The sequence below is a fragment of the Bactrocera oleae genome, chromosome 4, assembly GCF_042242935.1.
Source record: "Bactrocera oleae isolate idBacOlea1 chromosome 4, idBacOlea1, whole genome shotgun sequence".
Classification (NCBI taxonomy): Eukaryota; Metazoa; Arthropoda; class Insecta; order Diptera; family Tephritidae; genus Bactrocera; species Bactrocera oleae.
The window spans coordinates 11,487,276-11,512,159 of NC_091538.1; the positions used below are offsets into that span (position 1 = coordinate 11,487,276).

The 24,884-nt window shown below is 31.2% G+C and overlaps 3 protein-coding genes across 4 annotated transcripts; 2 read left to right on the forward strand and 1 right to left on the reverse strand.

The window, feature by feature from the left end:
- The first annotated feature begins 241 nt into the window (after positions 1 to 241).
- PheRS-m (Phenylalanyl-tRNA synthetase, mitochondrial) lies at positions 242 to 1,884 on the forward strand. The gene is made up of 2 exons (XM_070108840.1): positions 242 to 1,597; positions 1,668 to 1,884. Exons 1-2 carry the CDS (start codon positions 347 to 349, stop codon positions 1,833 to 1,835), a joined length of 1,419 nt encoding a protein of 472 aa, XP_069964941.1. The 5' UTR covers positions 242 to 346; the 3' UTR covers positions 1,836 to 1,884.
- A 96-nt stretch (positions 1,885 to 1,980) lies between these two features.
- Positions 1,981 to 4,408, forward strand: PIG-V (phosphatidylinositol glycan anchor biosynthesis class V). Its single transcript, XM_014241958.3, has 3 exons — positions 1,981 to 2,262; positions 2,398 to 4,018; positions 4,094 to 4,408. Exon 2 carries the CDS (start codon positions 2,551 to 2,553, stop codon positions 3,934 to 3,936), a length of 1,386 nt encoding a protein of 461 aa, XP_014097433.2. The 5' UTR covers positions 1,981 to 2,262; positions 2,398 to 2,550; the 3' UTR covers positions 3,937 to 4,018; positions 4,094 to 4,408.
- A 1,237-nt stretch (positions 4,409 to 5,645) lies between these two features.
- CtsL1 (cathepsin L) lies at positions 5,646 to 22,963 on the reverse strand. Of its 2 annotated transcripts, none has more exons than XM_036375111.2 (5): positions 22,703 to 22,963; positions 20,678 to 20,783; positions 6,883 to 7,097; positions 6,689 to 6,801; positions 5,646 to 6,624 (listed from the first exon to the last, which is right to left on the reverse strand). In XM_036375111.2, exons 2-5 carry the CDS (start codon positions 20,768 to 20,770, stop codon positions 6,026 to 6,028), a joined length of 1,020 nt encoding a protein of 339 aa, XP_036231004.2. In that variant the 5' UTR covers positions 20,771 to 20,783; positions 22,703 to 22,963; the 3' UTR covers positions 5,646 to 6,025. The 2 variants fall into 2 exon arrangements, with proteins under 2 accessions (XP_036231004.2, XP_036231005.2); XM_036375112.2 differs by having other exon boundaries at positions 6,689 to 6,798; positions 22,703 to 22,961.
- Positions 22,964 to 24,884: the final 1,921 nt, after the last annotated feature.

Consider the following 24,884-nt stretch of genomic DNA (forward strand, 5'->3'; position numbering starts at 1 on the left):
CGTTTTAAAACCTAATAAACAGACTTAAAACATTTCCTACGATTTAAATGCCCTAAAACTTTTATTACAATTAAATAAATTCCTAATCATAATATTTTTTATTGTTTTTAATGCCGTTTACAACTTTAAATTCGAAAATGCCGGAAGCATAATAAGTTATATCCCGTTACCTCCGATGATAAAGGAATACCTCGAAAATTCCTCTATTTCAACAAACCGCCTAAATAAACATCAGCTGTTCAGATATGTCAAACAGGTGATGTAACTAAAAAAAAAAAACAAGCAATTTCTGTGTTTTTATTTATATCACTTAAGTAAACTTAAACGCGTATATTTAAAATTAATTATGTTAATTTTACGCCACTGGCGACAATTAAATGGAGCAACTCCATCAACGACTAGGAATTGGTTATGCCTACAAACAAATCATCAATACACAAAAGCAAAACAATACAGACAATACCGACAAATGGCCACCAGTGTCGGCGCCGCAGACGCTAAGGCTAGTTTAGAAATTAATGGACAAATTTATCCAACAGACGATTGGACAAATGTGACGCCAAAAATATTATCCTGTTTGGGTGTGAACAAACATTTGCAGCGAAATCATCCGCTGTCAATTATACGTCAACGTATTATTAATTATTTCTACGCCTGCTATAGAAACTCACGCGGCAATCCATTATTTTCGGTTTATGACCAGTTAAGTCCTATTGTGACAGTGGAACAAAACTTTGATAACTTACTATTTCCCGCTGATCATGTAAGTCGTGCCAAATCAGATTGCTATTACATTAATCAAAATCAATTATTGCGGGCCCACACCACCGCACATCAAGCCGACTTAATAGCTTGCGGTCTAGATAATTTTCTAGTAACAGGTGAAGTGTATCGACGTGATGAAATCGACTGCACCCATTATCCTGTGTTCCACCAATTAGATGCAGTTCGATTGGTTACGAAGGACACACTTTTTGGACGTAATCTAGATTTAGAAATATTTGAAAATGATTGGCAATTCAAAGTTAAAAACGCTCCACAACCTGAATCATCTTCAAAGTGTTTAGATCAAACGAAACAAATATGCCATACACTTGAAGCAGTTAAATTGATGGAACACGAAATGAAAGATGTGCTGGTTGGCCTAGCGCGCGATTTGTTTGGTGCGCAATTGGAATATCGTTGGGTGGACACATATTTTCCATTTACACAGCCTTCCTGGGAGTTGGAAATACTTTACAATGGCAAATGGCTTGAAGTGCTTGGATGTGGTATTATGCGACACGAGATACTACAACGTTCAGGCGCTCACAATAATATAGGTTATGCTTTCGGTTTGGGCTTAGAGCGTTTGGCAATGGTGCTCTTCGATATACCCGATATAAGGCTGTTTTGGTCGAATGATAGTGGATTTCTTACACAATTTAATGAGGAAAATTTGCAGAAACTACCAAAATATAAACCCATATCCGTTTATCCGCAGTGCAGTAATGATCTTTCGTTCTGGTTGCCGTTGGGTATCGATGTGGATGCTGGTTTTGCTTGTAATGACTTTTACGATCTTGTGCGTTCAGTGGCAGGTGATGTGGTGGAACGAGTGAGTTTTAGAAAAACGTTAATTTTTTAATATTTTATAGAAAATGACGTAAAATTTTTCTCTCCTATAGATTAGCTTAGTAGATCACTTTAAGAATCATAAAACAAACAAATCCAGCTTATGCTTCCGAATAGTCTACAGGCATATGGAGCGCACCTTGACGCAAGCAGAGGTCAATAAAATACACAAAAGCATAGCCGATGCTTGTGCTGAAACCTTTAAAGCAGAAATTCGATGAAATTGAAATGGTTTTGTTAATAAACTTTTAATTATTTTTTAAAGACAAACTTTTCGTTTGTTATTAATAGATCGGAGCACCAGGCAGTTAATTGCAAATTATATTAAATGTTATTTTTTTGTAATGTAAATAGCATAAAGCGTATGAACATAAGTAATGATTTTACGTTTTATATTATTCAATGTTATATCAGAGAATGTAGATTATACGTTGCATTTAAATTTATGAATGGATAAGGTGGCATCGCTTATTTTCAATAAAATAAATTAGGTGCAAACGTCATTTGCGTAGAACCGGCTGAGCTTTTGTTGTGGCACGTTAAATAAAAGGATTGTGATAATAAATAATTAATATTACGTTGAAGGCAGTTCAAATAAAGGTTGGCTTGTAATGATTCGGTACTCTATATCATTGGTCTTTTAAAGAGGTAAGCGCACGGTTGTGACAGTTGTTAGGGCGAAAAGGCATCACATTTTTGTCCATGACATATCACCTGACTATTTGACCGGCATTTAGTTTTCTCTAATCTTATTTATTAATTATCAATTGTTTACATATTCAGCCGACACAACTAATTTGGGCCGCAGTGCAACGAAACAGCCATAACCTAAATGAACAACAACGTAGTGCAACCACAAAGTATTAACGTCATCAATATTAACTTATCGCATCTTAATCGTTGATTCATTATTGCCTTGTTACCTCATAAAAAAAAATGACTGAGAAAATAACGAAATTAGCGCTAGCTAGTCGAGTGATTATATTGGTATTGCAGTTAATTGCAAACCACCTGATGCCTGATCACAAATCAGATGTATTTCGTTCACCGATTGCACAACAAACTCAAACTCAACATGTAGGAGTACTCGAAACCAACGAATTTATCACCCATAATGCCACCGAAAATTCTTGGCTTGATCGCACAGTACAATTTTGTCTTGGCGGCCTGCGTCACTGGGATGGTGAATATTTTCTACACATAGCAGAATATTCCTATTCTTACGAGAATACGCTCGCCTTTTACCCGCTGTTTCCGCTGGTGGTACGTGCAGGCGCAAATGCTTTGTTTGCGCTCAATATGGGCGTTTCCTTGCGTAGCTGGTGTTTGGTCGTAGCCGTATTGGTTAATGTATTTTGCTTCTGCAAAGCAGCTAATGCACTATATGCGCTCACACAGCGCATTTTTAAGGACCCAAATAAAAGTTGGAATGCAGCGTTACTGTTTTGTTTCAATCCAGCATCAATATTCTTCACTGCCGCATATTCGGAGGCGCTTTTCTGTTGGTTATCGTTACACTTGATGTTGGAATGTGTTTCCGAATTTCGATTTGCGCGCACCACAATAACACTGGCACTCTCTATTGTGAGCCGTTCAAATGGTCTACTCAATGCAGGCTATCCCATATATTTTATGCTGCGGCACACCATACTCAAGTCATATCAACGCTGTTTTGCTGCTGTAAAAATAACACTTTGTCTGATTGGTGCACTAACGCCGCTCACATTCTTCTACTTTTACGCATTCAAACAGTATTGTGTACCGCATCATACAGTAGCGCATTCAGAGGCTGTGCTGAACTATGCACGTGAGAAAAATTACATTTTAGCTGGTCATCGTATGCCGCAAAACTCACCATGGTGTGATAATACTTTTCCATTTCCATATTCATACATACAATCACACTATTGGAATGTCGGTTTTCTACGTTACTACGAGCTCAAGCAGTTACCGAACTTTATGTTGGCTCTGCCTGTGCTCGCGTTCCTGCTGTATCATTGCTTTACGTATTTTAGACATTTCATGCGTATCCTACTGCCGCATTATCCTAACATGCAGCTATTAAAAGAATATAAATCGTTGCCATTTGTACTGCACGCATTGGTTCTCACACTATTTTGTACTTTTTTCGTGCACATACAAATATCAACACGGTTATTGTGCTCAGCTACGCCATGTCTTTATTGGTTTGCTGCCGATCAGCTGCCCAAGACATTTGATCTAATCAAATTGCGCTCAAAAGCTGGTTCTATACTAGTATGGTTTACAAGTTACTATTTAATTGGCACAGCGCTCTTCTGCAATAATCTACCTTGGACGTAAGGTAATGAAAGATTTGGACTTTTATAATATTTAAATGCAAAACTTCGTGGCGAATATGTGTGCGCGTGACAGTGAGAGCATTGTAAGTGGAATAGTTTCTAATAACAATAGCTATTTATGCTTGCTGTTTATTAATTATATAATATGTTTATTTCAGATTAAATTTATGCAAAGCTTAGCATCACAACATCCTCATCGCATCATCGGCATTAGCACTCCAAATAGCTGAACGCTCATTAACCAAAAAAGTAATTAAAATAAAATTTAATATCAATCAAATTGACTAATTTATTTAGCGCTTATTTTTAATTCTTTTTTTTTTTAATTAATTAATTAATTTTATCTTAAAAAATTAAGACATTGTACATGTGCGGCCTTATAATAAGAAAGAGAAATTAAGTATACCATATATAAAAAGTATAACTGTAAGAGACTGCGTACTAGTGTACATTAATGCTGAAAGCCGTTTAAGAGAGCAAGTACTTTTAACATTTATATTAATTAGAAAAATTAATTATTTGAAAAGTATAAAGCGCATAAAAAACAGTTTGCTAACCAAAAATTTGTAGTTATATTAAATATGTACATACATACATTCTTATTGAATTTGCCTGATGATTTTACATTTTTAAATATATTCCGTAACATATCTTTTTAAAAACATTAGCCGATATAAGCTTCAAAGGCAAATTGAAAATATTTTAATATAGCACATTTTTAAAATGAATAAAGTGTATTTAAAATACCAGAAAAATTGCGTAGTTTATTTCAAAAAAAAAATTCTAAACTTAAGTCCATAAACCGCACACCAAGTGTGAAATTAAAATTAATTTTTTTCTTATAACAATAGTTTATAGCTGTAAAAATAACATGCTAAATCGATGATTCAAATAGTATTTGAGTAACAGACTTCTAAAATATAACCGTTCAATTTAAGAGTGTATTCTGCACTAGAAATACGAAATAATCGATTTTTTTATATTTTTAAGAATATGTCAGAGGACCTGTCAGAGGCAACTGTTCAAAACGAAATCCACGAATTCTCAGGTTCTACAGAACCGGTTTACTTCAAAGTTTTAAAGTCTTCTTTATAGACTTGTCTATTTCTGAAACTATCAGCAAATTTCAATTTTTACTATTTTTAAAAATTTCGAAAACGTCAAGTGGTACAGAAATTGTTTTTTTTACGGTAGTCGCCATTTTGTGAAACATTTTTTTCTAAAATTTTTCGTAGAAACAGACAGTGCGACATTATTCTAGATTATTAAAATTTATTTTAGGTTTTAGATTGCAATCTTGGGTATAGTCACATGCCACATTTTTGAGACCGCCTCACTTCATCAGCTGCTAATTTTTGAAATTTTTCATTTTTTGATCTTTTCTAATTTTCTTGGTAATGTTAATGAATAACTAATAAAAAAAAGTGCATTAAAAAAATTAATTATGTCAAAAATTAACTGAGATTCATGCTCCTAGACTAGAATATGCTCTTAATCCGTTTAGCTTTAAACTCGTTTTCCGAATTTCTGCAGTGATTTCTCAGAGTTCAGCGGATTTTTTGATCTGAACAAAAATCGAATTTTATCAGCCTAAAAACTAACAAAAGTTCGTATAAAATTTCGCTTTTTTTTTAGTTGTTTTTTCAAAATATTGCCTAACGTTTGTATAATTTTCTTCGCTTCCTCTCGCTCCTAACAAATAAACTAAAATTTAATTTTTTAAGATTTTTTATTTATTTATATAATATTTTTACAAATTTCGTATGCTAATTATGCATTAATATATTGATGGCGATGAGAAGGTGGTATATGTTTTATTACATAAAAGTTACACATTAATGTAACCTTTGGTATTTCTCTTTGCATATGTTTTTGTTTTTTAATTCACGCATCGACAAAAGTAAAAGAAAAAAATTAAAATAAACAATACCACAACTTATAACGTAGAAATAATACAAACAAAAAATCATATACGCTTCATATAGAAGTAAAAAATTCACTGTGGTTTATAAAACATATTAATTCACATATTTTAATTTTTATGTAGTTGCTTGCAACTTTTATTCCTGTGATGTTTAAAAACTTACAACCTAAACAAGTGGGTAGCTCGAGGCCGAGGCAATACCGCATTGATTTTCCTTGTTGCGCGCCATCTTAATATAACCTTTGTCACCCCAAGTGGTGCCCCACGAGTTCTTTACCAGCCAGTAGTCTTGACCACTGGGATCAGTGCCATAGCCAACTACCAATACACCGTGATCCAATTGCTCGGCATCACAAAGTGGCTCATCGTAAATACCTTCGGAGTAAAATTGGAATGATTCATGTGATGCATCGATAGCTACGGAAACTGGACCAATTGTGGCAACAGCTTGCTTCATTTTCTCCTCATCGCCGGCTGGAATGTCGACAAAACCGCGATCGGTGGCACCAACGGTGGATGGATTGTAGTGACAGGAATCATCAATACCCTCATATGGATAGGATTTCTCCGTATCTAAGCCACCATTATCCTTAATATAACGGAAAGCATTATCCATCAAACCACCATTGCAACCATTGTTGTTATATTTGCTAGAGCAATCGACCAAATTCTGTTCGGACAGCGAGACTAGTGTATTGGTTTTGCGGAAATGCTGTCCTTCAAGTGCGCCAGTTGAGGAGAAAGCCCAGCAGGAGCCACAGTGACCTAATTATAAGCAGTAAAATTATTTAAAATTGTTATAAAAGAAAAAAAAAAAGATTTTAATTACCTTGATCCTTGATATCGGTAACAGCACCATGCGAACGCCAATCCACAGATGTCGGTACAGTAACATGAGCTGGTGCAATGAAAGTGACGCCGGTGAATTTTCTGTTGCTACTGCTTGAACAGTGGAAATTTAATTATTTTGCGGTCAAATTTTTTTATAATAAAATTTTTTTTTTTAAGTTGCTTAACACTCACCGCAGTTGCTTTCTTAGCGTGTTGTTGTAGCCATTCATTGTTTCACGGAATTCACTATGCAACATGTCGGTATATTTGTTGATTGCCATTTTAAATGACGCTTTGCCCGTTGCGTATAATTGATTGTGCTTGGCAATCTTCAATCTGTTCTCATTGAAAATTTTCAAACGGAAACGCTCTTCAACTTCGTTCGAGTAACGCTTCTTGTGTTCCATCTGCAAATAAGAAAAAAATCCAGTTGGCATTAAAAATTTAAGGAATTTTATAAATATTACATGCCTATAATAAAAAAAAAAATATATATTATATATATATATAAAATTTAAAAGCGAGGAGAAATCATTTACTAGCGCTCTGAGCTCTTAAGGGAGTGTGGTTATGGCATTTTTAAGCGTAAAAAACGCTTTATCTCCATTTTCGCAAAAACTACAAGTCGCATGAGACAAAAGTTACATGACAAAAATTGTAAGTAATTAAAAGATCTACAACTTTCAAGTAACACTTTTATACATAACCTCAAAATTTATATGAAAATCCTAATAAATAGCTTTTTGGTTTTAAAATATTTTTGCTTTCATTAAATTTGGCGTAAACTAATCTTATTATGTTCGTTCGTTCAATTTGTATGGCAGCTATATGCTATAGTGGTGCAATCTGAAGAAATTGTTCGGAAATTATAAAGCGCTGTCCATGCCAAATTTCGTGAAGATCTCTTGTCAAATAAAAAACAGTTTTGCATGTTGAGCGTATAAAAAGTTAGACAGTTTACCACCAACAGAGAAGTGTGTGCAATAAAAGTGTGCGTGTTTGAACACAGCCTTAGTTGGTACAGCGTTCACTAGCAATGATGGACGCTTTCTGCAGTGCTTTGTAATTTATGACAGGAACATGCATATAAACAGCAATTTCGTTTATGGCGGAGGAAATGCATATAAACATACATGCATAGAAAAAATATATTCGCAAGTACAGATAAGCTAAGGCCCAACTGCAGATTGCCAATCTATCGTTTAATTATTTGTATGCTAAAAAAATTAGTAGCATTCGGCCATTTATCTCAATCTTACATTGACAAAAAATGTCGTAAATATACCACTTCTTCAGCGGGTTTATTGTTGATTCTTCAATTAAGATACGATCCGTCAAGATTTTGTATGGTTAAAAGTGATAAAAGTACCGTTTGTTTAGTAGCCTTAAGTGCAGTCCACAAAACGTATTTTCGTGAAAGAAGGCAATCTTAATTAGAGTAAAAAATTTTGAGTAGAACCTGCCATTCTTCATGATAATGCAAGACTTGCTGTATGTATGTACTTCATGATAACCATAATTAAAATATTTTCTTTGACATTTGTACATTCGCTTTTTGAGTTATACTATTGATTGAGGCCTCAAATTGCTCGCAAACTTACAAATTTAAGTTCCATAAGGAATTTGAGCACAAGTTCAATAATATCACACAGCGACATGAGAACTGAAATATAGCCACAATTATTTTTTAACAAAAACAATTAATTCGTACAACAACAGCAAGACACAAAAATTACAGCAGTTTGACATTTGATCTCCCGAAAACATGAAACTAAAGCCGCGGCAACTTTGTATGAATGCGTAAGAAAAAGTTAAGCTATTTTGCAGAATAGAATAGAAGAAGCATATGAAAAATATGAAAAATTAAACCCAAATATGCAAATTTAGTTAAATTCATATCAAGTTATGTCACAAACATGTGCAAAGCCAAATTAATGAGCTCGAAAGCACGTTTGTTCTGTAATGCCGCTAATTTTCGAAGAACACATTAAAAGCATTGCTTATCAGCAGGTATGTAACACGTTCATAAATTATTGTCTCTATGCCAGGATTGCGAATTTGTAATTAAAAAATTTTTGGTGAAAAATAAAATTTTCAATTTTTAATTTTTATTTCAGCATTAAAAAAAATTAAAAATGTAATATTTAATTGCAAAAATCGAATAACGAAAACTGGAAATTTATTTCAAACTCAAAAATAAAATTAGAAGTTGAAAAATATTTTTTGAATTAAAAAATTGATATTTTAAATTTAAAAATTGATAAAACATTTGCTTTATTTAAAATATATATATCTATATACATACATATATATATTTTTTTAATTCAAAATTTGGAAGCAAAGGTGTTAAAAAAGTATAGATATATATTATATATAGGTATACTTCTCATTGAAACCCTATAATTAAATTTAAAAATTGATAAAACATTTTTTTATTTAAAAATTGGCGTAACAATTAAAAAAAAAATTTATATTAAAGCAAATATATTTGTTTTAATTCAAAAACTGGAAGGAAAAGTGTTAAAAAAGGATAGATATATATATTTGTAATTCAAACACTATAATTAAAAGAAATGAAATGTAAAAAAAAGAATTAAAAAAGAGTAATAAAAATAAGCTTTCCCTTTGCAAAGCGAACCAAAATTGTAGAACAAGACGTACGCAAGCGCAAAATAATGTATAATACAAACGCACAGTATTTTTTGTTTTAATTCAAAAACATAGCTCTTTTAAATTAAAAAAAAAAATTGGAATTTATATTTTTAATGTTTTTTTTTTTAATTAAAATTTTAAAATTTATAGCATTTTTTTAAATTTAAATTACAAATGTTTTTATTTATAGCTTTTTTTAAACTTAAACTATAAATTGGAATTACACTTTTTAAATCAGTATTTTGGTTTAAACTTTTCAAAATTTGAGTATTTTTTATTTTAAATTATAAATTGGAAGAAACATTAAATATAATTTTTTATTTTTTAAGCCAGTATTTTTAGGAGTTTGTAGCGCTGCCTTAGATAATATTCCATGCCGAATTTCGTACAGATATCTTGCATTTCAATTAGTAACTGTCTGTTAGCTTATGCAATTCTACAACAAAGATACTCGTTATTATAATTGTGTAAATGCACTCTTTCAAGTGATCTGGGTGACACGAAAGTTTCAAGTGTAAAATCAAGTTAGCATATAAATTAAAATTATACTGCACAATTCGCTCAGCCAAGTACTAGACAAAAAAAAAAACAAAAAATTTCTTTATTAGCCTGTCACGCTTAATTTAATTAAGAGGAACTTGCGACAAAGTCAAACCAGCGTCATTGTATGTGAGTATGAGCGTCCACTTTTGTCTCAAGTGCTATGTATGTTTGTATAGTTATGCGTTTTAGTAGGCGATTAGCCTACAATTTTTATCATTTATTCAAGTGTTTAGCTTTGCAAATACCGTAAGCAGACCGGCTGAGTGATAAGATGAGTGCACATTTGGGTGTTCTTATCGGCGCCACTAAATAACCGTTAGTAACCGAAATGATGAGAGCAACGAGTCAATTACTTACAAGGTTACGTTATTATTTGATTATGTATATAATTCAATTTTTGAGTGGATACTTAGTGCGCATATATTATTGCATTAATGTTGCCAACTGTTACGATCCCGTGATTTTCGGGATTGCATTATAAAATTTTCGCTTTTATTCTATTATTCTGATTTATAAATGCATTACTAAGCAACAACTTAATTCGAAGATAATGCAGCAATATTTTTATACCCTCAACAGGGTATATTACATATCCAGAGTCCATCAGTTTTTGAGATATGAATCTGAAATTTTGTACACGTCCTTGTCGTCTTGAGAAACTGCTCATTTGTTGGAACTGCCGATATTGGACCACTATAATATATAGCTGTCATACAAACTGACTGATCAAATTCAAGTCCTTGTATGGACAACTTTTTTATTTGACAAGATATCTTCACGAAATTTGGCATAGATCATTATTCAAAGCAGCGCTATAATCTCCGAATAAACTGTTTAGATCGGTCTACTATAGCATATAGCTGCCATATAAACTGACCGATCAAAATCTAGTTCTTATATGAAACTTTTTTTTTTGTGAAGGATATTATATCTTCCGTGCAAACGAAGTTTACGTTTTATCTTGATTTAGATAAATTTTTGGAATACTTTTATTTATTTAAGATTAGCATATAACATTGGTAACAAAAAATTACAATAACTTGTATTTACAGCTAATGCAAATAAATATCTTGCAAACAACTGAGTGCCGGGTTACCAAAATTGCCATAGATAATAGAGTAACATATAAGAAGCAAGTGTGCAGCGTGTTGTAATGGTTATCAGTGATTATAGTTGAGTGTGCCTTATCTAGATTGAGTAGGCTAATTGTTTAAAGGGTATTACCACCGCATTAAAATGTCAAATTTTTTAAAACATATTGTGAAAAGCCTGTACTTTTTATATGAGTGGTCAATAGATTAGATTCTCATAAGTAACATAACATAATCTGACTCTGACTGTGACTCGCATGAGTTGCAATGAGTTAAGTTATTGTCAAAAACTATGAAACTGCTTATATTTCATTATAATTATTTATTAGCAATTAATAATGGGGGCTGATAGGATATCATGGTTTCGAATAATGTATAAGAAATATAAGTATTGTACAAAAATTCATGTGATACATATAAATTATATGTATTGGACAAATTTCACAAATGGACCTTAGAAGCAAACAATGAAAACTAATTTTTTAGCCAGTGTGCTATTATAGCTTGAAACTTCGGAAGAACAATGAAATCTTCAAAGGTTAACAAACAATAATTTGGAAAAAATATTTGTGCAGAGAAACAGTTAATGGCCAAATATGCAATAAAGAGTAGATCACCAAATGAAGACGCTTATTACGATGCTCCCAGAGTACAATAATGACACACGATGCTGCTGATGCCTCTTATATGCCATCCAGTAGTAAAAAGGAGTAACTTAAGGGGTTATATCCACTTGTAAATTTCAAAAAAAAATAGTAACACATTTTGCATACGTACATACATATACTCGAAAATATTCTTCGAAAATTAAAAGTTGATCCGACAAATAGTTGCGAAGATATGAGCTTATTTGTAAGAATTTTTAAACTTAGTGTAATCGACTTCCAAAATTTTAAACACGTTTTTCGCGAAACGCCGTTCTCAGTCAGTGAGGTAAACTTTTCCGGAACGACTGGACCGATTAACTTGAAATTTTCACACGACTTTGCTAGATATATCTGTCAGGTAATGATCGAAGGAATAATTATATATAAAAAATTAATTTATGATAATTTTGATTTTAAGCCACTCTTTTTTCTCAAAATATATATAAAATTTCATAAATTTTTTACAAAAAAAAAACAACTTTTTTGAGGAAGCCACCATTTCGTCAAAAATCCACATTTTGACTTAGTGCTTCGATCACTATCTTCACTCATTTATTGTAATAACAATATTTTTGTTGTAAATTTGAGATAATTTGTAACCAAAAAATGTTGCTCATCCCCAGACACCTTTTTTCGAAGGTTCTCGTGGAGAGTGGCTACGCGTTCAAAAGAATCCAAAATTTTTTTTTAATGAATCGCTGATCATTAAAGTACATTACATTTTATAATTGTATATAATTTTTATTTATTTATTAAATAAAATAGTGCTTAAAAAAAAAGCGCGTTTTTCCTGACTTGCAAGTGGTTATAATCCTTTAAAACAAATAAATTGCAAAATGAAATAGTAAGCATTTTATCGCCTCTATTTAAGCCAATTTAAGTTATATCAAGTTTTAAATTTTAATATTTTTAAAAATATAAAGGTTCAAAAATAAATTTAAAATTGCTTTTAAACATAAAAAAAAAAAAAATGAAATGAAAATATTCCAACAGGGTTTTTAAAATGTGTTCATAATTTCCTGCATGCTTTTTACCTAAAAACAAAAACGTAAATATCTAGACCAAAGCATTGTGAAATTCCCGAAATAGATGTTGAACATTTTAAATGCGTGGAGTAAAAACGGTGTATAAATAAAATCAAGAGTTTCACTAAATCAAATTTTTTTCTCTCATTTTTGTTGACTAAAACGCATGTTTTGTGCTTTCCATTATCTCCTTCCTTTCTACGTGTCAGCTACACGTGTTGCTTGACATTTCTTTGCAGGATTCTTGTAGTTGTGTAAAGCACAGCTGATGGCTGTCAATGGCACACATTTCAAGAACTCTGCGCACATTAAGAAACACAAAAATAAGAAGCTTTCGAGCATGCATGCGGCCATGTGCTGACAGGCTGCAAGCCTCTCTGTGTTTCATAAAACATCAACAAATACACACACATTTAAATGCGTGATTTTTATTATCGATTTTCCACCAAACAAACGGCGTCATATAAACTCAAATATTATGAAACTTTGCTAAGAATTAACCTAAATAATATTTATTACATTCAACTAACGCTTATATAAATATTACAAGGTAGTTGCTGTACAAAACAAGCTGTATAAATACACTTTAAAATTACTATTATTTTCATACATACAAAGAAAAAATACACCTATAGGTTATAAATGCCTTTTGGTGCCCATCTGAGTTTTCAGCCTTCGTTTATATTTCTATTATTTATTTATTTTTTTTTTTAATTTAGTTAAGACTAATGTTCGCAGTGTTTTAAATATCTTTTTCCGTGTCATTAATTAAATTGTGCTTATATATACACTTAAAAACGCTGCAAAATGTATTATATTATTTCTGCATTGATTTTTTTTTTACTTTTATTGCAGTAACTTTGTGTTTTATACGTGTAGTAACTATTTATTGCTTGAGCTGCAAGGATTCATTTTCTTAAATCATATGTTTGTTGGTAATTTTTTAAAATTATGCGCTTAATATGATAACTATTGCTTGAGTTGTTCCATTTCCAGCATGACTACATTAGCTTGTGCGGTCAACGCTGGCACCGTTGGCTGTGTCTCCAAACACGCTTCATATATGCTAGCATCTTCCCACACAACACGTTTTCGTTTGTACATAATAAAGGCGAATAATACAGCATTGGCCACAAACATAACCAGCAAGAATATGCAGGGTATAACAAGGTCCCGCATCACTTGGTTGTCATCGGCAGCTCTGCTATCAGACATCCTGTTTGCTTTATGTATTGTCTATCGAGTATTTTATATAATTTTATTATACAAGTATCTATTATTTTGTACTTTGTGCGTTCCAAATTGCGGATGCTGCCTTACTTTTTATTTTATTTTTTTGAATTTATTTATTTATGTTTTTGTTCTTTGTTGTATCGTGTTGTTATCTTTGTACTAATGACAATCAGTCTTTTATTGCCGTTGCTGTCAAACAAACGCGTCTACTTAATTTAGTAGAATTAACGAAAATTATTTATTTATTTTGTAGAGCCTTCCTTCCATGCGCTGACATTACACATTCACTACTCGCTTGCAACTGTTGTTTGCAAAGTACACACCGTACTTGGCTGCACGTTTGGGTGAGCGGCGTTAGTTGCTCTTCACGACGCAGTCGCTACGCTGCTACGCTTTCTACCGTCAGCTGCTGTTGATAGTTGTTGCTGCGAGCTAATCGTAGTGAAATTAGTTCGACAGTAGCTGATAAACTAATCACTGGCTGCCGCACCACTCATTGCTGTACATACATACTTGTACATAACATTATGTGTAATCATATGCTGATATTTGCCGTTGAATGGCCTCTGCAGCGCCAGTGTCCACTTGTACGACTGCTTCATTTCCTTCTACAACGACGTGTTCGGGCACTTTATCCAGGCTGTGTTGTTGTTGTATAGCATTTGCGTATGAAATGCGGTATTAGTCGGTCTCTGCATTAGTCTCTACATATATATGTGTACACATCCGTATACATATGTATATATTTATGCTATATAGTGTTGTACGCTTATTTTGCTCTTTATTAATAAAACTATGCTTTTTGTTGTTCTTCCACCTTGACTCTAGAATTTAATGCTGACGTTTGGCATAGTCAAAATTATCACACGCGGTACATATATATGTATGTATGTAGTCTATAACTTTTGTTGTACACATAACGAAATTTTTACATTTGTTTAAATAATGACAATTTTTTTTTTTAAGTATGCCGATTTTTCAAAAAATATGGACCCAATGACGTATGAAGGAAGCATACTTTTATACACGAACCACTCAAAGCATTTCCAACGCGGTGAATAATTATTCATTAGTTTAGGTTTGTTAGCATAGAAGTTACTATAGGCGGGAGCGCAGTAAGTGAGGGCTTCATAAAATATATAGTGTTGCAAGTAAAAATATATTGAAGTTGGCATGCAAGTAAAACGGACGTAGGTTTTATTTCTATGTTGAGTGCTTTCGGAGAAAACAATTTTATAATTTTAAATTTAACATGAAAACCACAACTTTTTTATGCCTAACAAAATTGATTTAAATGTGTAAAATAAGTGTGTTTTTCGCTATATATATTACAAGTAGTTCCAACGGATAAGGTTCACGTCTTCTAAATGACGAAATAATTGTTTTAAACAATATGTATGATATATGTATGTATACACTTGTGAATTTCAAAAAATTATTTTTTTTTTGTTCATATACAAGTATGCATATCGTATCATACCATATATTTGAGAATATTCTCGGTAAATTTGAAGTTAATACGACAAATAGTTTCAGAGATTTCAACGTATTTACAAGAATTTTTTAGCTTAGTGTAATGGGTTCGCAAAACTTTAAACGCGTTTTTCTCGAAAAGCTGATTTCAGAGTCGGTAAGGCTTGAAATTTTTACACGATAATATATTTTTCAGGTAATGATCAAAGCAATACGATTTTTTTTTAAGTGTATTTTTTTCACAAAAATGTTTTTTTTTACGGCCGCCATTTTGTCAAAAATCTAAATTTTGCCTAGTCCGTTGATCATTATCTGTATACATCAATTGTAACAAAAAAATTATAGTTTTAGGATTTGAGTTAATTTTTAGCGGAAAAAAACTGCTCTTCGTCTGACACCTTTTTCGGAGATCCTGCTGTAGAAAGCACGCCTACGGGATCAAGGGAATTCAAAATTTTTTAAATTATTAAAGTACATTTAATACGGCTATGAAGGTCATTTTTACTGTGTCGGTGCTATAAAACCCGATTGTGTGCGAATTTTTAACCGAGCACGGATTGTTAACACAGCGCTGCAAAAAATTATGTCACATTATTTATATTTAATTAATTTTAAATTTTTATTTTTATTTTATTAAAGATAAATAAAAGATATAGCAACTTAAGATTAATCGTTATATATATATACGTATAAATATTTAATTAATTTATAGATATCTATAGCCCTGCTTATGTCACTTCAACGACAACAACAACGATATAGATGAGTTCTCAACAGCCCAAATTACATGCATATTACCAATATCAACCCTATCACAAGGCAATATCAGCTTTGTAAATGTTTTTTTTGTTTTTCATTTTAGCTACATATTTATGTACGTAAATATGTACATTTAAAGCAGGAATACTTCCTTGGTTTACCAACGATAAGTGGTACGCCCCATGCTCATTGCACGAAAACACTTGAAATAACTCAGCTTAATGGCATCTACTTTATTTGTTCACTCATTTAACTTTCCTTCCTTTTCGGACATTGTGATCTGTAGGTTACAAATCAAGTTGTTGTTATTTTCAGTTTTTTTTTGTTTTTTTTTTTTGTTTTGTGTGTAGATCGTCAATGCTGCTACATACTGCAGCAGCCGTAATTGCTGTAACTACTACAAAAGCAAGCACACATACATACGCATTAATAACTGTATATATGTATATATTGTATGTAGGCTAGTAATTGTACTTCAAGTGTTGCTGGCACCGAAAATCCCGAAATCATGCTGACATTTGTACCATATACAATGAAAATTATTGCAAATATAGTAAAACGTTATACGGTGCCAAGACAGCATTACAGAAAGGGTATAAATATGTGTTCTTAATATTTTTGCAGATTTCATATAATGAAGAACGACGGATGTGTAAAGCCGTATAGGAGCAAGATTATTATCAATATTTTGTTGACAAAAAATAATCGCCTATAATTTTACTACTTTTGCTTGTTTTTTTAGTTCAATGCACTAAGCGATTCATACTGGAAGCTAGCGGTATATTATCAACGCTAGACATCAATCTGGATTACTGGAAGGTCAACATAGCAGCGACATAGAATCAGCAGCTTACTTATGTATATGTAGCTATGGACGCTTGCTAACGGCACTTTATTTTTTCAAACGCCTAAAAGTATGCTATGCCTTTATACATTATGAAACTGTAATAGAGTTGTGTTGAAATAATGTGGTGAGTTACACAAAGCGATATATAGTGGAATGAAAATAATTTTTAAATATTTATTATTTATATACATACACATGTACATATACATATAATTATATATTATATACATACATACATATATAGTAATACTTGTATATACATAAGTAGCAGCCAAATATAGTTTATTTCCAACAAAAGCCTTGTTGTTTTGGTTGTAGTAGCGGCAGAAAACATTCCTAAAGTAATTAATTTCGAGGAATGGTGCCGAGTTGACAATCCTTCGCCGGTTAAATATCCGGGTCCGTTCCGGTTACTTAGACCCGACTGTCTAGAGAATGGTCCAACAAAATGTTCTAAGTAAGCGGTACGAAATTATTATATACGTCTCTGTAACGATATTTTATACAATTTATGCAGAACTTTTTCTGTCGCTACTACTACAACAACATAGCACTACAAGCCTGCCGAACGCAATGTTATTCTATAATGGATTTGTATTTTGCTAAGAAAGCAGGGAGCGATAGATTTGAAGTGGAACTTTCTTATCAATTATACAAACGTTTTTTATATACATACATATATGCATATATATGTATATTTTTTGTTATATTTATTTTTAAATGTATTTATATATCACAGTTTTCGTTTTAGTTAGACGTCTCCTCTTTTGTGCAAGGCTGATAAGAAAACATAATGCAGACACACGCAGTAATGGCAACGACTTACAGAATATGTTTACATATGCATATACAACGTCTCAATACGTTACTGATTAAAGAAAAAAGCAAATATAAGTTAGCTTCTAAATATCGAATCACATAGCTGACCCATTTGAGAAAGTATTGGCTATGAACGCAATTGCAGGCTAAGCAAACAAAGAAAAAATAAGCAAGATAACGTGCGATTTGGATTGATAAGCTATTGCAAGCGGCATTAGAATCCATTTTATGACAAACATATACGCACAGTACTGTAATGTGCAAAATAATAGCAAGCAAACGCTTCTAAGAAGGAGCAAAGCCTCATTGTATTTACGAACACATTGTACCCAGTAATTTTAGCGTGGTTTATTCACTTGTGAACGTCAAAAAATATATTTATACATAACCATACATACGTATATATCGAAGGTAAATATATTTGAGAATATGCTTCGAAAATTTGATTTAGATGCGGCAAATAAAATAGTGTAATCAGCTTCTGAAATTTTTATAAACCCGTTGTTCTCGAAACGCTGTTTTCAGAGTAGGTAAGCACAACTTTTCTGAAAAAGCTGGACCAATTAACTTGAAATTTTCACACGACCTTTTTAGATAAATATATTTTTCAGGTCATGAACATAGGAATTTAAGTTTTTGCATATAATTTCGATTTTTTAAGCCACTCTGCAGTGTAAATTTTTTCACAAAATTTAATTTTTGGGTTTGCCGACATTTTGTCAAAAGTCAAAATTTTGACTAATCAATCCTTCGAACATCTATAGCAATAGAACTGTATTCATCTATAGCAATAATTTTTTTGTGTGTTTGTTTTTCGGTTTAAAATAATTTTATACAGAAAAATCTTCCTCACCGCCAGAGAGTTTTTTTGGAGGTCCTTCTATAGATCGGCTACGGGATCAAAGGAATCCAAATAATTTTTAAATGAATCAACGATTATTAAATTACATTAAATTCAGCAAATTTAGATTATTTTTTAATTATCTATTAACCAAAATGCCTTTCCAAAAAAAATTTAACAATATGTAATTATAAAAAAAAACGTTTTTTCTGGTTTGCAAGTGCATATATTCCCTTAAACGTGCTAAGTTTAAATAATAAAATTTGCTATTAATTCAAAAGATAATTTTAGTACTTTACTCATAAATTGTGTGGATTACCTTTTTGAATTACTCAGTGTAGAGCATATGTAGAGAATACGCTACTGGTAGATCGCCAGGCATAAACAAAATATTTTAAAGGATATTTTTTGTTATGTGGACACGGATTTTTAACCAGCCAAGGACTGTCAACTCCGCAACATTCCTCCAAATTAGTTGAGAGATGTTTTCTGCCGCTACAATAACTACTATACCCATATAGAGGTCTTAGTAACCACAAGTAAAGTACTAATTTTTTGATTTGTCTAAATGTTATTAGCATATGCATGTACCTAATGCATAACGGTTTTATTTGTAAACTAAAATTTCAGTTGCTATTATACTACATGCTATTATGTTAATGTCAATATTTGATTAGCAACATGCACATACATATGTATGCATTAAATTTTTTAATTTAGAAAAATTTAAATTGCAATTGTTTACATATAATATAGTAAATTTTAATTTCAATATGCAACTTTTGTATAATCAAAAGCATTTAGTTGTACAAAATCGAACTTATGCATTTAAAACTTAACCCAACCATTTTTTATTGATAAGGTGCAGTTTCTTTTAAAATAAAAATAATAAATAATATTATCTGTTGCTTGGATGAATGCATTTGCGATTGACGGTGCGCTGTCATAATAGTCTGGGCGAGCATGTGATGCTTTTGGCGCGTGTTGTTGCATGGAAATTACGCAGCAAGAAGTTTATTGCAGTTTGATTTAATAAGAGTACGTTGTGTAAAAAGCAACGATTGAAGAAAAAGCACTTAAGTTATACATAAATATACATATATATATACATGTACATGTAGATAGGCACATGGCTAAAATAAGTATATAATGTGAGATACAACGAAATCGTAGGCGTGCTTATAAAAACTTGTATTATCTCTTAAAGCTCATAGCATGGTTTACTTTTTTTTTTTTGTAATATTTGAATATACATACATATATTTGTGCACATATATGCATAAATCAAAAGTTGGCATATACATCTTTGAGTGCTCTATATCTCTGTATAACAATGCAACATTTCCTTGAAAGACAAATGATACGAGTTCACCAACTATATTTCCTACTATTACATATACGATAAAAATATACAATATTTGTAATATCAACATTTTTGCATTTCATCAATAATGGATTTGTCAGCAGATCAGCCACATAAATATTGCAAATAATTTCGACACTCTTGTGACAATGCATGCTATAAAAATGTGCAATTATGGTGATTAACAGTAGCAACATATATGCAATATTCAAAATTGAGTCATCCCATGCAATTGCTGTTTTCATTGTTACGCTGTTCTGAGTTTGAAATAATTATTACCATTACGTGGTGGTCAGCAATAATGACCAGATGGCATTGCATTTTATGAATAACAAAAGAAAGTTGTAAAAAAGTGTTGAAAGTTTTTAAACATAAAGGAAATAAAAGTTACAATATTGATAAAATGTTGAAATGAAAGAATTTTCTGTAAAAAGTAATAAATACGTATTCTTGGTAATGAAAATGAGTGCCATTACATTATATAAAGGCAATAACAACAAAAGCTTTTCAATTAATTAAAATAAATGCTTTCATATAAAAGTTTGAAACTTTCAATAAACAAAATACAGTAAAATACAAAGAATATAAACAAAATATATATGTAATTACTCTAGAAAGTACTTGAATGTTGAAAAAATCGCTTATCAGTAGTAAATTTAGTTGTTAATAAAATGCTTTTGTATCAAAAACTTACTTTATATGCAAACCATTCTTCTTTCACAAGATCGCTGAACGAAACCGCACTAGCATAGGCGAACAACGCCACAAAAATGAATACTGCGCGCATCTTGGCGTTAAATCTGCAAATCAAATATTGTATTAATAAGTTATATAAATGTTAATTAGTGTATTTCATATATATTTTATTTCACTGCATTAACATTGTTTAATAAAATTGCATTAAAAATAAAATAAAAAAAACAGTTTGTTCGGCAGCATATTACCCTTCACAGGCGATTTTCTTATATAAAATTTTAAAGGGACAACTTGGACTATGCGTTTCCGACAAATGAGCAGCTTCTTGGGGTGCTGTGTATAATTTTATATTGTAAATATGTTTTCAATTTTTTTTTCTATAATAAGCAATCAATTTATCTTTGGATCACACAGCATGCAACGGACTTGCTAATATGTACAAATATACATATGTATATAGTATTTAATTAAACTATGATATCAACAAATTCTCGGAATATTATTTTGTACGTACACCACCGTATAATTAGTAAAAACAGAAACTTGCATGTTTAAATTGTAATATAATTACTATAAAAAGCAAACGATGTTAAATACTAAGCAAAACTTGCTTTTGAATTAAATTTGTGCAACAAACATTAAACAAAAACTTTCATTTTAAGTCATAAACTCTTGCCATACAGTAATAATTAAAATATATTTTAAACAACTTGAAAAATTAGATTTGCTTTTTTATTGTTACTATTTGAATTAAATAACTTGTGTTTTGTAGAGAAAACCATAGCAAAATTTAACAAAGTCAATGCCACTAAATAAATTGATATACGAGTATATACATATGTATTTGTATTCTGCGCATATCTTTAAAGTGTAAACATAAGTATATTTTTTGTGCTACCACAACAGCTGATTATCAGGTAATTTTGTCACGTCAATGGCACAGGTACAATATAAAAAGGTGGAAGAGAGCAAATATTTAAATGAGAGAATAAGAGCAGATACTCTTTTATTTACATATATGCACTCAAATATCTACAAATGCATATAAAAGTATCAAATATGAAAAAAAAGAACAGCGAATTAACAATAATCAATAATTTTTACGCTGCTGTATTTATGAAGAAAATCAAAAAAGTTACGTACAATGTTTATACCCTAAACCAGTTAGTCATTAAATATGGAGCCACTCTATTTTTTATTTATTTTGCTCTTACTTATTCGTTATTTTTCTTTGTTTATTAAAGCACAACATTATATATGTTTATACATAAACATACTTGTGGTTTAAATTACATATAAACTTATGCATCACCAGGGCAATATACTCAATTTCTATGCGATCTAAAAAAAATTCTCAGATAAGGAAAGAGAATTTGAAACGTGGACATTATCAAGGCGGTGATTAAAACAAATAATGCGCGGTTACTTGACCTTATTTTTGGCACAGCAATAACTATGTACAGGCGATTTTATTGGACTACTTTATTTTTTTAGAAAATTGAAACATTGTGAAATTCAAATAAAATTTAATATTGTTTATTGAAAGCGTTATAGCAATGTTGACAATAAAAATTAACATGATGCTGTTCTTTTAGTCGTGTTTTGAAGAGTATTCATAGTCTCCTAATTCGCTTGAAAACATAAGGTTGAATTCCGTTATTTGTTTATAATTATCAGTTATCTACTTTTTCAGTTATCGCGGCATTAAATTTCTGTGAAAATATTTATCTGTAAACGAGTTTTTATTCGCCGCTCAAAGCATACAACAGCGGCCAAAGCGCTTATATTATAATATGTACATATGTATGTTCATAACTACAACTAGATGAGCCAAGATTTGATGAATTCAAAGCATACTAGCGTAGGCAATATTGATATATTGAAATACTGTACTATTCGTCACATGACGCAATTTTTACCAGCACCAACTAATAACTTCACATTACCTTTCTGAGATATATTTACAAAAATAATTAACTATATATAGATATATATGACGAAAAGTCTATATTCATATATTTACCCTTTTTCGTTTGTTAATTCTCTTTACCCAGTTGGTCAATTGTTGAGAGCACAGTACTACTGGTATTTATGGCAATTGTTTTCGGCCTTACGCTCGCCGTCTACGAAACTTTGCAATATTAAAATATTTACTTTAAATAATTCTTCCCACTACAATATTGAACACTTTCTCTAAATTACAAAATAATGTACAATATTTAAAATATTGTATAAAAAGCAACTAGTCTGTTTCGCTTGCGAATCGCAAATAATTTTCTTGATTCCGTTTGCAGTTGATTATATTCGTCCACAGTTCGTTTTTCTGTTTCTACATCCATTTTGTTTACAGTTTCGTTGATTTGTTGTTGCGCTACGCTAAATGATTTTTTTGCAATTCATTCTTTGTTTTGTTGTTTGTCGGTCATCTGTTGTTGCACAAGCACAGAGATGTGTGCGCTTGAAAGTATTCAAACTTTTAATTCACCACGCTTTCATGTTATATTTGATTGACACTCAATACTTCTATTCTATACTACGTACATAGGTGACCATTTTAGGTCAATCAACAATTATAGAAATAAAATATTCCACTTTTTCATTGCATATCAAAAAAGTTGGAAATTATTCTTTTTCCGTTTTAGAACAAAAACAAAAAATGTTTTTCTTTTATTATGTCGGATTATTTTGCATAATTTAGGAAGGGGTTCATGCAATATTTATTGTGGAGGAATAAATGGCGATTACATATCTCATGTTTAGCTTTTAACGGTGTTTTTTTCGTTTTAATTTATGTAATAATATAATATAGTGAGTTTCCAAATCCATTACTAGCCTTCAAATTCAAAGTTTAGGTACAAGGCCGAACGTTTTCTCAGGCTTCATAACTGACAAAATAAAGGTCTGAAATATTAAGTTAAAGACAATAGGTTAAAATTATTGAAAATGACAAAGAAGAATAAAAGTTTCCTTAGAAGCAGCCTTTACTTGTGTTCAAAGATTTAGAAGATGCCTGAGTTTAGGACAAGTAGTAAGTACCTTAAGGGGTTACATGGGTTTTCTCAAGAAATTTTTTTTTTCATATAAAAAATTAAATATTTTATTCAAACTTTTTATTTTTCCAAAGACACATATTTTACAAAGATTTTGTGAAATTTTCTGCATCATTTACGACGTCACATCCGGCAGTCCCTCGGAAAGAAAAAAATACGTGTTTTAATTAAGACCATGAACTAGGTATTGGGCGAAGGAAAAAACAAGGAAGTGAAAATTTTATTTTTGACAGACGTTTTTACAAAAGAATGCAAATTTTAGTGAAAATTTCTCGATGTTTTGCCTTTGAATCTTTGTATTTGAAAAATAATTCTTCCTTCAAGACCTTGTAAGTTATATCTTATAGTATGTAGGTATGTGTAAAATTTCATTAAGAACGGTATTGAGTAGTTCGCGAGAAACCTTGGCAACCGACTTTGAAAACACAGTTTCGAGAAAAACGCGTTTAAAGTTTTAAGTCTCGAGCGCGCAACTTTTCAAAGCTGTATCTGCAAAACTATTACTTGGACCAACTTGAGCATTTTCACAATTTTCTAGAGATAAATAAGACAATAAAGAAAAATTTGATTTTTTGAAGCCGTGAAACCCATGTAACCTTTTAAGCGGTTATTACAACTTGCAAATCACAAAAAAATTAGTTTTTCGTGAATTTTTTTGAAGAGGCTTTGAACTTTTTAATTATATAAATAAAAATAATGCAAATTTACACAATTTAGTGTAATTTGATAAACTGTGATTAATTTTAAAGAATTTTTGCTCCGCTTGAACCCATTGCCGACTTCGAAGAAGACCACCGAATAAAGCTGTTTGGCAGTGTGGAAGGTTTTTCTGCTCAAAATTATCTTGAAACCAAAAACTAAAAGAAAAAAATATTATTACTATAGATGAATACAGTTTATGTCTGTAGGACTTGTCATAATGTTAATTTTTGACAAAATAAATTTAAAAAAAAATTTTTTTTTTTTGTGAAAATATTGCACCTCAGATTGGCTTATAAATCGAAATTGTTATCAAACATCGTATGCCTTCGATCAATACTTGACATGCAAGAAGAGCGTGAGAAAATTTCAAGTCGAACGATACAGCTGTTTCAGAGATATTTTACTCACCAACTCTGCTAGCAGCTTTTCGAAAAAAACGCGTTTAAAGTTTTG

What these genes read in the sequence shown, in the direction of transcription:
- PheRS-m (XM_070108840.1), top strand. Translation starts at nt 347, where the DNA reads ATGTTAATTTTACGCCACTGGCGACAATTAAATGGAGCAACTCCATCA. An exon ending in CAGGTGATGTGGTGGAACGA is followed by an intron (nt 1,598 to 1,667) that starts GTGAGTTTTAGA and finishes TCTCTCCTATAG; the next exon opens with ATTAGCTTAGTAGATCACTT.
- PIG-V (XM_014241958.3), top strand. Translation starts at nt 2,551, where the DNA reads ATGACTGAGAAAATAACGAAATTAGCGCTAGCTAGTCGAGTGATTATA.
- CtsL1 (XM_036375111.2), bottom strand. Translation starts at nt 20,770, where the DNA reads ATGCGCGCAGTATTCATTTTTGTGGCGTTGTTCGCCTATGCTAGTGCG. An exon ending in AAGAATGGTTTGCATATAAA is followed by an intron (nt 7,098 to 20,677) that starts GTAAGTTTTTGA and finishes TCTTATTTGCAG; the next exon opens with ATGGAACACAAGAAGCGTTA. An exon ending in TACCGATATCAAGGATCAAG is followed by an intron (nt 6,625 to 6,688) that starts GTAATTAAAATC and finishes GCTTATAATTAG; the next exon opens with GTCACTGTGGCTCCTGCTGG.